Source organism: Helicoverpa zea, chromosome 11, assembly GCF_022581195.2.
Source record: "Helicoverpa zea isolate HzStark_Cry1AcR chromosome 11, ilHelZeax1.1, whole genome shotgun sequence".
Lineage (NCBI taxonomy): Eukaryota > Metazoa > Arthropoda > Insecta > Lepidoptera > Noctuidae > Helicoverpa > Helicoverpa zea.
Genome location: NC_061462.1, coordinates 9,117,502 through 9,132,129, shown reverse-complemented (window position 1 = coordinate 9,132,129; position 14,628 = coordinate 9,117,502). Strand labels below are relative to the sequence as shown.

The window sequence follows — 14,628 nt, the reverse complement described above, 5'->3', positions numbered from 1 at the left end:
AAATATACATTACCGTACACTGTAAAAAAAAGAAAACAATCAAAGCAGCCCCATTTCACAGCTATAAAACCACAACCAGTTATCGAGAAATGGTGCAATAATATTTCTTCACATAAATCAATTCGTGCAATATCATATTGTACAGTTTTGCATGCAGTCGGCTTATCAATTTAATTAAAAAAATATCTCATTACACACTTGTTTCGGTATGGAAGTAATATCGGAATGTTCTTGGCTAAAATTGTGTTTGCCGCGGCCATTTGCACTGTATTAACAAATTTTAGTTTTGTGGCCGGCCAAAATGAGGACGGCGGTTCGTATTTCTTTTATTTTATGACGCACGTAACAGCACCTTTACTTTAGTGAATTAATACGAATGTTACTTTGTTACAATAACTTTGGTGGTAGTGAAAAGCGCAACGGCAATATAAACAGCACCTAACATTTAAATGTAATTTCATTATCAGCAATTATGTCACATAATACGGTACGATACGCTACATTAATCAATTAATAAGTCTATGCTAAAACTATTACATATTTTGTTAAAAGCATCATCACATAAAGTTTAGCTGAAAATATATCTTTCCACATTGTTTAGCGTTGAGCAATTGTCTCTATGAAATAAATAAGAAAAACCTTTGTATGTTTCATGTACTTGCGCAGACATGAATGAACCAGAAAAGAAAAAGGAGCCGCCACTAGACAACCACACATTCGTGGCCTTGATTGAGTATGTAAATATATAGTTTAATATAAATTATTTTAAAATTTCATGCATGGGAAACTCATTGACAAACCGTAATGTTCAATGGCAAAACAGCTGAGCTGATTGAAACAGAAAATGGTTTATGATATGAAACCTAGCCTTGGACGTCGGTCTTGCCAACGGTGTTGGGTTACCCAGTATTGAAAAAGTCAAATAAGCATTCGCTCCATGTAAAATACCGGATCCTGTACATCGAGAGCAAATTAATGCCTGTCCAGCGCCTGATGTTTCTCCGGTCGAGTTGGGTTGCCGTCCCATAAGTTTATGAGAGTGTCGGAATAGAGAGTGCACCTGTGCCTGCGCAAATACTCATTTGTGCACCAATTATCTACTATGGGCAGCTGGCATCTCATACGAGATCAGTCACCGTGGCCGACGATCGGCTAGGAGGACCATCATCATTGGATCCCAAAGGCGTGGCAGATAATGTTATTTTGGGAGCGCACTTTTTTATATGTTACCTTACAATGATCCCTTCATAATTTCAAAATTTTTATTATTGTTCCAGCGTCGTGTTTTCTGATGGCAAGAAAAAAACATGTACTGGCACCATCATACATGATAATGTAGTAATAACTGCTGCACATTGCTTGTAAGTTTACTATTAAAGTAAGTTTGTACCTTTATTTTATAGAATATGTTGAAAGGAAAATAATGCAAAAGTGCTTCAAAAGAATACTCGTGTTCTTGTTCTAGTTATTTGTTTGTTTAGTCTAAACGACCTTTAGAACTTTCTAGAACTATCACATTTTGAATTCGAAACTCCTCTTAGTATGTATATCGATGGAAGTTTCGAGAATCGCAGACATTATGATCTCGGAATTCACTTACGTCTTCAACTTTCAAGGTAGATGATAAATGTATTACGAAACATCCATATTAATGATACCCACCCTCCTGACCTTGATCTTCCTCACCGGGGAAGGTCAAATTACTTTGGAGTCAAATTATTGTGTAGTCTTTGTAGTAGTAGAATTAATATTTTGTTATTTTGTCGGCCCTTCTGCGACAGCACGAAAAATCCATACAAATAACAATACAAGATAGATAACCAACCTTTTCATTACTAAGCTGCTTCTAAATTCAATCCTACATAGTTTGGTATTCAAATAATTCAAGATACCAAATAATTCAAAATTGACCCACATAATGTGGACTCATGAACAGCCAGTCCCTACAGCCTTCGTCAATAAGTTAACAAGGGGTGTATGTAACAGCCGTGATTTATATTGTTGAATTATGTACGTACAAAATGTTTAATAATGTCTATAGATAATCCATAATATACCATAATATACTTATATGTGTGTTGGAATGTATCTGCAAGAACTTAATGTATAATTATTCGATCTTTTTTTCTTTTATGTATTAGTTATTTCTTTCTTTTAGTCTGTTAGCCTGTTTGACTGGGAGACAACATATAGTTTTCATAATAAAGACCATTCGACCATTTTTATACCGCGCGTGGACTACTAGTCCACTATTAAAAAGTACTTTTAGTTCCTCCCATGACTCAACAAGAAGGTATTGGTCTTTTATTTGGGTGGACTTATGGATGCTGCACCATAGTATACAGCACATAAACATTAACACCATAAAATTTGCAAGGACTACAACCAAACCGTCTACACAAAGATTATAATAATGTAACTGCTAGATTTTGTCCTCAGTGTCGGCCACACCAAAGACGCAGAGGCCGAACTAACCGCCTCATTCGTGGTCATCGGTACCAAGAAAATGTATGAAACGGGTTACGAGAACTATCTGCCCATAGAAAGAGTTATCACACATCCTAAATACAGAGGCTGGACAGCTGATCTCGCTTTGGTCTTCACTTTTGCGGGAATGACGTCAGACAAACCGGGCAATGTTATGCCTTTGATGGGAGAGAGTGCGTTGACCCCTGTGGATTCTAATGTCACCGTTCTCAGTTGGGGGCATTGCAAGAATGATATGGTGAGAATTATTTATTAATTAAATTCGGATCCATATATGTGTTATACTATATATTAGGCGAGCAATGAACTATTATTGGTGCTTTTCTTTTAGCTAACCGAGTTATCCACGCGTGGAAGCAAGCAGTTTGCAAGAAAACGACAATGTGATTCGAATGAAGATAATGTTAGTGTTTTCTTTATAATACCTATTATCTAAAAACAACTATTTCTTGTGGTTTTCCGAAAGTCCGGATTCTATCTGGATAAATATAGCTTTTGTCGTGTAATTTTTTTTCTATTTCCTAACGGTGAAATATTTTTTTCACATCGGTCCAGTAGGTATTTACAAAGCAAACAAACAATCGAATTTTTCCTCTTTATTATAGGCAGGCGACCTGTCCACCTGTAGTGAGCCTTACCAATTAAAAAAAACTCTCCAAAGCCTTATTTCATATCGATGATGATATTTTTAAGCTATCTAATGACTTATAAATGTTTATTTTATGGCAAGGAATCTTGCGAACCGCGCCCCTCTACTGGCGGTCCATTGCGTGTGGCGTACAGCTCCGAAAACCAAGAGCAAAGCAATGAGGTAATTTTTATTTTTTCATAACTAAGCATACATTTAATAATATCGAACAGCTTTCTCTCACGTATAGCAGATAATTGGCAACTAAGTACTCGCGCAACATGACGATTATCCTCTCGTATGTCGCTAATTATAAAACAATAGAATATCAATTGTGTCTCGCGTATATTTGCGCTGCGACATACAACGGGCTAGTACCGAGCGACAAAATTGTACTGTTCGGAATGTATTGTGCGTATGTCTACGCTCGGTTTTGCTACGCGCGATAAAACTCCAATAGTGTGAAGCGCTGTGCCTGTCTACTCTCGGTCCAGCTACAGTCTCAGAATTCTTCACCAAAAACCAATGAATAGAATTAAACAATCATCAAAAGTTGTTTTTTATCCACGCTTGTGGACCAAAATCAGTCTCTCTATCGAAGATTCGGAGAGATCCCCTTCTGTCTGTGACGTGAATTTTCTTCATATTAAATTTTGAGGAAAATGATTAGAGAAATATTCACTAATAAAAATTATCTTTCCCCAGCGGGATAAATCAGATTCTTTGAATTCTTCTAATCAGAAGAATTCAAGGATGCAGGATTCTACCGAACGGTATCCAAATATCTTGAGACTGGATGCTCAAGGCGGGCAACCTGATGCGAGCAGCGTACGACCAACGCGTCGCACTACCAGGAGCCGTCGAACAACGTACCACATTATTCTGTATCTTTGTACTCCATTCTTTTCCTGAACGCACACTACAGACTATTTAGTCGGCTCTTGGTAGGAACAAAATATTATTGAAAATCGTGAATTGAGTCAAATTTTTAGTCGGTCAGATACCGAAAAAATACCCAACCGTTGTTACGTGTGTACTTCCGTTCATCTTCATACTGATTATGAGAAAAAAACAACTATCGGTCGACTGAATTTTTGGAGTGTGCGCGCTCTCAGTGTTTGAAAACTGCCGTTGTATAATAGATACTATTACTTCATAAAAACGGCACTAATGTGTGTTCAAATTATTTCTAAGCTATCATTAGCGTGGATTTCTAACTGGCTCTCTGTCTTCTATACCTTCTTTTTATCTATTGTTAAGTTTTCATATAGCTAATGAATAAAAATAAATTATCAGGAGCCAACAGCCGACGTTCCACCCAAGCAGGAACGACGCCACTAAGAATCGATATACTACGACGTCTCCAATAAAAAGGAAGGTATGCTTTTTAGCCAATTTTATTTTTATTTGACTTGTTGGGTACAAATTTTGGCTCTTCTAACCTAAAAGACAGACATGTGTTGCTGGGGAGTTTGTTACGCCAGCAAAAACACATAGGAAGTGGTGAAGGGCGGGCATTTTGAAAGCTGTCTTTTGTTTTTGAGTTATCGCACACTCGCTCATTCCAATCAACCCACGGTTCTATTGATACAACCCAAAGCATCCTACAATACCCTACATGAAGCATGGATCACTATTTTTGTATCGCATTAATTAACCACCAGTAACCAGATTTTTTTTATACATATGTGAGTCTTTATCGAAGGACTAATGTAACCTGAAAATAAAGGATTTTGATTTCGATTAAAGTTGTCTCAAAATGTTTTTCTGAGTACTAAAAATAAAAATGTTCGTGTATTCGTTTCTTATGAAGGTTGTATTTTATTTATAGAGGAGAATGAGAAAGTCTTCACAGGCGCTAAGACACCGATACAAGAAAGCTTCTAGGAATGCAAGCTACATCGATCCAAACCTTCTGGTAAGATGACTGAATGATTTATCATTATTGGATATAAGTTATCACTACAGATGCTAGAAGCATTCTTGTTAGAATGATAACATTGCGTTCTCAGTAGAATATACTTGTCCCATTTGTTTCAACTTGTTTGACTACCAAATGGCAAATAAAAGAGCTGATCGAATAATGAAAATAATCTTTAGTAAAAAAAATTGCATAGGTCTAGAAATCAATAGCAAAATTAAACACAGAATAAAAACCATAAAACGCTAACTGTATGTTGTGATATTTCTTTTTGAGATACAGTTTTCACATTTCTGTATTTTAACAATATTTCCATTTTCCAAGAAATCATCCTTAAAAATAAAGCTTTAAGTTCTATTGTTTTGTATGGAAAACTGTCACGTTTCAATTGGTTAATTAAATGAAAACCTGCCACATGTATTTCAATCACGGAATAAAAGCCGACGGGGCGTGATAAAAATTCATGACAATAAAACACTATACTAATTGGATGATACCGGTTTACGTTACTATGTTATTGTTCACAATTTGAAGTTTTCGTGGGTTCTGCTGTATTCGTACAAATAGTAAACTTATATCTTTGAAAAACTGAACATAATCACTAGTAATTACCTACGTTACGTATCTTAGGGTGGAAGAGTTTTGCAGCAAAGTCCTTTTTTATGGGAAATCATCAAACGATCCCTCCCGCCGTGGGTTAGCAGTGCGAGAGATTGTTAGACTCCTAATCATGTTCCTTCTTAAGCCCTTTACCAGAGCCCCTTCTACAATCTCGCAGCCCCAGCAAGCTACAGCAAAGGACTTGCTTCAACTTAAATAAAACTTCAACAATAAAAAAAAATGTATCTCATAAGTTTCATAGATCATTTTAACTATTGGTACTTACATATTTTTTTAGATGCTTTTTATTAGTCTAGAAATGTAGGAACATGATAAAAAAATATGAACAATATACCTATGTAATTTAATCAGTAAAACTTACGGAACCCTAGTGAGAGGCGTGACACAAACTCAGTTGTATTCTTTTTAAGCAAATTGTTATTTCAATTACTTGATACGAATTGTTTCAATTGTTATTATTGTGGCGTTATATTTATTACTTCATTCAATATAATAATGTTCAAGAAAAATCGTTTCTAAAATGCATTTGTTGTTAGTTATCCATCCCTAATTTAAGTAATTTCATCGTGTCTATTTTAAGATAGTAGTTCTTTATTCGATGATACAATGAAATTATATCTTTTAATAGCGTGTATTAACATAATGTTATTATAATTACTTCATTATTATCTTATGAAAGCTGAAGTGTTTTTCAGAATGTTGCTACGAATGAGGAACCAATATGGACGGTACGAAAACCAAGATCGTTTTCCAAAGAGGTTCGTGATTAGGTACTGATAATGTTTAAGGCTCACAATACCTATCCAAGATCTCTTGACGAAAATGACAAAAATCCCACTCTTCTTATCAACCCATTATTCTTGATGAAAATCATCAAAATTCATCGGTCTATGAGAGTGAAGGAATAGTAAGTGCACCTGTGTCTGCGCAAATGCTTGCGCACTTTAATTATTCCAGCGCAGTTGCCTAATCTCATTACATGACAAAAGCCGTCGTAGCTGATAATTATAATCGGCTAGGAGGACATCTTAATGAAAAAGCTTAAAATTTTAAAATACTGAATTATAAAGCAATTATTTTGCAGGAAGATTTAGAAGCAGAACTAACTACAGAAACCGACCAAACCACAAAAGAACAAAATAAAAAAGACGAAAATGATATACAAAAACATTACCAGGGATGGCGGAGATCAGCCGGCAGCGTGGTAAATTATCACCAAATGGAGTAAAAGAGTCATATTTTATTATAAGCCCATTTATATAGCACATAAAATTATTTAAGGTATTTAGATAATTTTGGTGGACTTGTCATGTAAAACTGTCAAACAAATCAATGACTACAAAAACATTTTCACAATGGGTGGAGATTTTTTAAGACAAGCAGTGCTTTTGTACTTTTCATAGAAGCGTCTTATTTTCTTATCAACTGTTTTCTTATATAAATTTTGTTAAAATAAACAGGTTATTTTTCCAGGAAAATAAACTGACAACAGAAATCTTCGGATTCGTCAATGTGCAAACTTGCAAGAAATTAGTGGATAAGGCGATGCCTAAGCTTTATTCAATTAGTAAGCAGTTTAGTATAATTAATTTGTCTATGACTATTAAGGTATGGTAAGCAATAATGTATGGAATAAAAATATTTTTTTTGGGGATTTTTACTCTTTACGATGATTTATATAAGTAGTTTATAAAGCTATTTATACTTTTTTTCAGATACGAATGAAGTCGTCTGTTACGCAGCTGAAGAACATTATATTAGCTCGGTATGTAAATTTTTATTTACAACTAGCTGTTGCCCGCAACTTCGTTTGCGTGGGCAATATAGAATCGTCAAAATACTACTTATCCCGTAGGTGCATTCTTTCACGTGACAGTATAATTAGGATTAGCACTTAGCAGTCGCATAGATTCAATGATCAAGGTTGTGTTGTGGATGTGACCATTTATCTAAACAAAAGAAGTAAAGTTTGTGACGTTGTGAATATCTCTGGATCTAGTCAGCCAATTTGGAAAATTATTACGTATGGTGCGTAAGTAATTTTCACAGGAAACAGCTATAATCTATGTCTATATGCTTTGAGTCTGACAAAGCTGTCATTTGTACATTTTCTGCAGCTGCTGTGACTAATCAGAAGCCAGAAAGTCTGTCAGTCTTACCATGGATAATGTCTTGTAATGTGACTGGATTGAAGAGATCAGATAGGTAGTCGCTCCAAGCAAAATATTGGTACTCGAACAGATTCGGCGACTGGAAGCCAACACCAACATAGTTGGGGAATAGCTGGATGGATGATGAAATGAGTCATCATCATCAGCAGGCGCATAGGGTAGGATAGTTTCACTTACTCACTATGGTAAGGCTGACCCCACATTAGGCGTGCGCGATCCTCGGGCGCGTGCGCGTCGCGAGCGCGCTGCAAGTGCCGCAGGGCAGCAAAACGCGACGCTCACGCGGCGCGCTCGCGACGCACGCGCGGCGCCCGCGCTACTCACACGCCCGAGGATCGCGCACGCCTAATGTGGTGGCCTAAGCTGGGATTCCACCGAAATGTTTGCATTAGTTCACGAATAGGCAAAATGTACGTATCTGAGAGAGTCCACTTCATGTGTTCGTACTTGAAACCTGCAGTTTTGCCAAGATTTTCAAAATGTACGCTCGCAATTTGTCATTTCTTGGTGGAGCCAGCAAATCAAAAGAAACATAAGTGTTGTATACTGTGCGTCACTATCGCACACTGGGAAAATTTCGCTCTTGCGGAGGACGTTTATATACCATATTTTGTGTCACACGTAAACAGGACGTAAGTATCCACCGAAACACTTTCAAAGATCTGATGAACGAACAAATCAGACCTGACTTGGTCACCTGGGGCCAATCAGAGCTCTATGAAGCGATAATACGCTTTGGCTCCTACTGTTATTGTGGTTTCTGAAAATTTATTCACCTCATTCAACGATGAATGTAATTCTGATGGTACTATTAAGAACACTTGCTTAGCGCAGAAGCTGACGTTGGCAGGTCAACTCTTTTGACTTCTCGAATAGGATACCATTGGTTTTTGTGCAATGCACACCTGCAATGCATTCTGGATTAGGATAGGATATAGGTGGATAGGATTTGCAACAGAGAACAATTCTGTCTTTGTAATTGAATGATATCAAACGTAGTTTTATATAAAAGGTTTTTTTTTAGACTTGGCTCGGGTCTAACTGAGACTGTTCGTAATCGTGAACAGTGTATTAATTGCGATCGGAAGTTGAAAGTAAGCATGTCTCTGGTATGCGACGCGTATTTTGTACGTTTTCAGACGCGATAAGGCAGCTCCCATTTCTTATCTGCACTTTGTATCTGGGCTGGTTTTTAAAGCTACAGAAGCCTACATTATCTCACGCTTAGCAGCGCTTGCGAGAGATAGATCCTGATTTCTTCTAGGATTAAGTTTTCATATTTTGCATCAGAAAAAATAATACCTACTACTCACTCAAAGTAATTTGTTTAAGGCCACCACATTAGTGGAAGATAAGCTAAACTATGTTTATGAAAAAATCCTGATATGAACTCCATCTGTAACTTTAAATTATAATTAATTGTTCCACTAAAGTCATCATTTTTGACATAATGTTCAAAAAATAATTTAGATGGCACCGTTTTAAATTTGGCTGAGATCTATTAATTTTCCTTTCATCAAGGTAATAATTATAGTTGGATTTTGATGTGGCACGGCAAACTGACAAACACTATTGAAATGTCTATCGAAAAATTACACTACGTGTTAAAATATGGTAAATTACGGAAAATACACAACTCCATCTATTGAAATAATAGTATGTAAAGAATGTAAATGGTAATTCATTGTTATTTACCACCTCGCTTCTTGATGTATTTTATTTACCACAGATGGAGCTACTTTAACCTGTACTGTTTTGTCAAACAGATTGCGTGTCGTAATATTTTACATCTTGAATTCACTAAATTAATCATATCTTTTGATAGAGTGAACCGATTTCGATGAAACAAAGCCTAAGTAATACCCCAAGTTACGTAGAACTTTTGTATATAAGCATTGTCTGCATTAAATTCGTAGATTTTACGTGAATCCCGAACAAACAATCACTTTCTACAGATTTATTATATGTATAGAAGATAACTTATATACACGAAGGATATTTTATTTACTTGTATTGAACATTAAAAATTAATGAAGTACCTACTTCACCATATATATATTTAGATGCATATTTTATGTTACGTGATTAATTCAACCTAACCGTCATCGTAGTAAATTGAACCTTATTGCTATGTACATTAGGAGGATTCTGGCGCGCCGGCTATTCGTCAAGGACATCTTGTGGCAGTGACGCTGGGTGGGGTGGAGTGTGACGGCGACCACGTGGCCATCGGTATCAAGATGAGCTGCTTCTGCACGTGGATCGCTGAGAACTTACCGTAAGTAGCTCGATATGTTAACAGACCTTTTAAAAAACCAAATATATGGCCACAAACCTCCTTCGGTAATTGGTTCTTTTTTAGGGGACCCGATGAAGTTCCCTAGCGGTACAGATTTTTTTCTATCAATCTTGGTCAGCTTATTATGTTTTACAATATAAAAACTATCAGTAATTTATGTGTAACAATGTACTGAATTTGAAGGATGGACTGAAAAACTTGCTACACGAGAATGAGATGACATTTTCTTTTTTCATATTTTAAACGAATTGCAATATTGCTAAATATAAAGGTATGTATAATGTACATATAACTAGGGTCATACCTAAATAAAGCCAAAACTACAAAAAAAAAGCTACAATAACAAAAAATCCACTGCAAAATCACTAGCACTTTTCAAAGTTGACTGTCATAAGTAAGGTAAACTTTTCTTCCCTTTTCCGTGAAAAACGTCGGATGAGAAACGTGGTAGTTACCGGTAGTGGCTGGCTTTAGCTGTGACAACATCGGATGGATAGCTTCGACACACTGAGTAACGTTGATCGCTCGACATCGCCGCCCTATTTCGAGATTCGATCAAAATTCGATTTTTTATCGAGTCCCGGCTGTCGATTATGCTGAGGAAGAGTGATTTTTTTCGGGCGAAGACGGGGATTATTAAAATAAAGGTACCTATATAAAAAGTATTCTTAACTCTAAGCTACTCTAGTTATTCTCGTAGCTTAATATCACGTACGTTTTCTCAAGTTCTAAAAATAAAAGAGCCTACTGCTACAGAACAGAGATTCTAAAATAGCACTGTAATTAGTAATTTTCTTTGTTTGAATGAAGAAATGTCACTCAAATTAAATGATTACCTACATGTTACCTTAATGATTGTACAAGGCATTGTACGACTGAATGCGGAAGAACATGGCCTTTCAGTTGTTTTCCTCAAAGAATTTTAAGGGGAAAATTACAAGTTTCATAATTAAAACTGAATATTTGTTTCCTTAAAAAGTACATATTTTTGATGCAATAATGTGTCTTAAAAATATAGTGCACGTCTTACGATATTAATGACTTATTTTATTTTCTTAATATTATTTTGTATGTCTCTACCAGACCTCGGGACTATAGAGTCCCGGATTTTTTGAGGCGAACGTGGGGCCGAAGCCAACACGCTGAAGCCCTTTTGAGACAACTTTAATGAAATGGCGACACAAAACCGACGATTATCCCCGTATACACTATAGAAATGTACCCAGGGACAATCCCCGGTTCTGTGCTAAGCTATTGCTAACTATGGAGGAAAACTACTTGGGCTATTGCGATGGGATGTTAGTGGACTAGGAATGGGAAGACTATGGGAACTATGGCACCTGCCGATAACAATGTTTGCACACGTAAAAATGGCAGGTGGAGACTCGCCAACTCACTTACTGGGCCCCCGGGAATCAGTCTCTGAATAGCAACAAGAGGGCAACAGGTACATGAGCGGCTGAAGGGTGAGGATACCTCGGCGGACTTTAAACGCAGATCACGCGCTCCCTGTGGGTCCAGCATCACCGGCCCACTCGCCACTTACCACGAGGCACCTACCCTCCGAGTGGGCTGCTAACCCTGCTCTAGCGACTCCACTCTGACCAGCCGATGAAGGCAAGCCAAGAGGCGGGAGACCTATCCCCCGTCATGCTTCACTCCGGCAGGCCGGAGATGGGGGACAGTATACTCTCCCTGGATCACTCGGATATATAGCCCCGCGGGGTCGCTACTCCCCGTCATCCGCCTCAGATGCCCTGCGGGGCTTATTATTATTATCATTAACCTTACTTGGAATATCTTTGAAAAGGATCGAAGAAAACACACCCCGAATAACGTATGCAGTGCAACGCTTCGCATGTACTGCCCCTATGTACTCCTTTATGTACTCCATTATGTACTGCCCCTATGTACTCCATAATGTACTGCCCCTATGTACTCCATTATGTACTGCCCCTATGTACTCCATAATGTACTACCCCTATGTACTCCATTATGTACTGCCCCTATGTACTCCATTATGTACTGCCCCTATGTACTCCATTATGTACTCCGTTATGTACTGCCTCTATGTACTCCGTAATGTACTGCCCCTATGTACTCCATTATGTACTCCATTATGTACTGCCCCTATGTACCTACTCCATTATGTACTGCCCCTATGTACTCCGTTATGTACTCCATTATGTACTGCCCCTATGTACTCCATAATGTACTGCCCCTATGTACTCCATTATGTACTGCCCCTATGTACTCCATTATGTACTGCCTCTATGTATTCCATTATATACTCCGTTATGTACTCCATTATGTACTGCCCCTATGTACTCCGTTATGTACTGCCCCTATGTACTCCATTATGTACTGCCCCTATGTACTCCATTATGTACTGCCCCTATGTACTCCATTATGTACTCCGTTATGTACTGGCTCTATGTACTCCGTTATGTACTGCCCCTATGTACTCCATTATGTACTGCCCCTATGTACCTACTCCATTATGTACTGCCCCTATGTACTCCGTTATGTACTGCCCCTATGTACTCCATAATGTACTGCCCCTATGTACTCCATTATGTACTGCCCCTATGTACTCCATTATCTACTGCCCCTATGTACTCCATTATGTACTCCATTATGTACTCCATTATGTACTCCATTATGTACTACCCCTATGTACTCCATTATGTACTGCCTCTATGTATTCCATTATGTACTCCGTTATGTACTCCGTTATGTACTGCCCCTATATACTCCATTATGTACTGCCCCTATGTACTCCATTATGTACTGCCCCTATGTACTCCATTATGTACTGCCCCTATGTACTCCATTATGTACTGCCCCTATGTACTCCGTTATGTACTGCCCCTATGTACTCCATTATGTACTACCCCTATGTACTCCGTATTATGTACTGCCCCTATGTACTCCATAATGTACTGCCCCTATGTACTCCATTATGTACTGCCCCTATGTACTCCGTTATGTACTGCCTCTATGTACTCCATTATGTACTGCCCCTATGTACTCCATTATGTACTCCGTTATGTACTGCCCCTATGTACTCCATTATTTCATTTCATTCAGTTAGTCGGCAGTCGACGAACCGACCGGTTGTGCGCATTGTGTGGCTAGCGCGCATATTGCAAAACCGATTGCTTATCGACTTGACGCTGTCAATTACGTTCTGTTTTGTTCTGTTTGTTGTTATTTTGTTGTAAAAGGAAGAACGAGTTTTTTTCAAAGAAAAATCGTACTTTTTGCTTGAAATCGGGTAAAATTCTAAAACGTGTATAATTTAAGTTTCACTAAGTCGACACGCATCAAAATCTTAACGTGTCGAGTTGACGACATGATAAATGTTAAAATTTTGAGTTTCACCAAGTGGACACATTCGTGGTGAGTTAAGTGTGTCGAGATGACGAATGACCCCAAATGACAGGGATACAAGGAGGATAGGGGGAATTAGCTTCCACCATTGTTACACCCATTATCCTGTGTAATTTACTCCACTCATTCGGATAAAAAACAACAAATCCTTCCTCGATAAGTGGACTAAGTATAAAAAACTGAAAACAACTGTCTATTTTTTTCAAATCAGTACAGTTCATGAGTCTCTAAAAATAAACTAAGAATTCTTAAGTCAATAATATTTGTATTTGGCTTATTTAGCCACAAAAGAAAGTGCTTGCGGCACTAATAACCGCTTAGACAAGCTGCCACAATCATCTGACCAAGATGCTCTGTGGTCAATGATGAATATTTGTATAAATATTTTTTTTCCTATTTCAGGAGCGGTGGGGAAAATTTGAGATGCTGTAAAAACTGCTGCGGCGAACACAAAGAGCAACAGAGATATAACAGACAAAGACAAACTAATCATTATCTACAAAATGTGAGAGTTGATTCAACATAATTGTTACTATAGTAATATAAAATTTTAAAAAATCTATGTTCGCTTGTTTTGTAATTATTTCTTAGTAATATTATAAATACGAAATAACTCTGTCTGTCTGTTTGTCCGGCTTTCACGCCAAAACTGAATCCATTTTTTATCGATCGTAAGAAAGGACATAATAGGATAGATACTTTTTATCCGTGTGCTGAAGGAAGACCCAAGACGCAGGTGGAACCGAGGGGAACAGCTACTTTATTACAAAAGATTTAATAAAAATACAGAAATACTCGGTTTTACACCAAACTACGTTGATAACACAGAATAAATAAATAAAATCAAGAGGACAGGAAAAGTCAATCATGTAGTCAAGTCTTTTTTCTACCGGAGTCCCGTAGACTCCGCGGTGGCGTGGTGTGGTGTGTTGACATTTCCCGTCGCCTACCTACAAAAGGACCTTTTATTACGACATTGACGATTTGACGACTGGCCTTTTTAGTACCTACCGTCTTATTTAATCTTTAGAATTGTGTGATTATAGAAAAACTTCCTCATTTAATTTGAGCTCTCGTACTCAAATAATGCCCTCAAATGCATGTTTGC

General features: G+C 37.5%; 1 protein-coding gene across 2 annotated transcripts; it reads left to right on the top strand.

The window, feature by feature from the left end:
- The first annotated feature begins 225 nt into the window (after positions 1-225).
- On the top strand, positions 226-14,082 carry LOC124634585. 2 transcript variants are annotated; one of them, XM_047170208.1, is made up of 15 exons: positions 226-313; positions 667-733; positions 1,278-1,361; positions 2,440-2,725; positions 2,819-2,890; positions 3,218-3,298; positions 3,821-3,984; positions 4,412-4,493; positions 4,947-5,033; positions 6,353-6,415; positions 6,742-6,861; positions 7,131-7,224; positions 7,373-7,422; positions 9,970-10,106; positions 13,923-14,082. In XM_047170208.1, the coding sequence occupies exons 1-15, from the start codon at positions 226-228 to the stop codon at positions 14,044-14,046; spliced, it is 1,599 nt and encodes a 532-aa protein (XP_047026164.1). In that variant the 3' UTR covers positions 14,047-14,082. The 2 variants fall into 2 exon arrangements, 1 of the variants encoding a protein (XP_047026164.1); XR_006984890.1 differs by lacking the exons at positions 226-313; positions 667-733; positions 1,278-1,361; ... (9 more) ...; positions 7,373-7,422; positions 9,970-10,106 and adding an exon at positions 13,111-13,529.
- Positions 14,083-14,628: the final 546 nt, after the last annotated feature.

Bases quoted from the DNA above. Each gene is read 5' to 3' on its own strand.
- LOC124634585 (XM_047170208.1), top strand. From the start codon at position 226: ATGTTCTTGGCTAAAATTGTGTTTGCCGCGGCCATTTGCACTGTATTA. The intron at 1,362-2,439 runs GTAAGTTTACTA...TTTTGTCCTCAG, and splicing joins ATAACTGCTGCACATTGCTT to TGTCGGCCACACCAAAGACG. The intron at 2,891-3,217 runs GTTAGTGTTTTC...TTTTATGGCAAG, and splicing joins GTGATTCGAATGAAGATAAT to GAATCTTGCGAACCGCGCCC.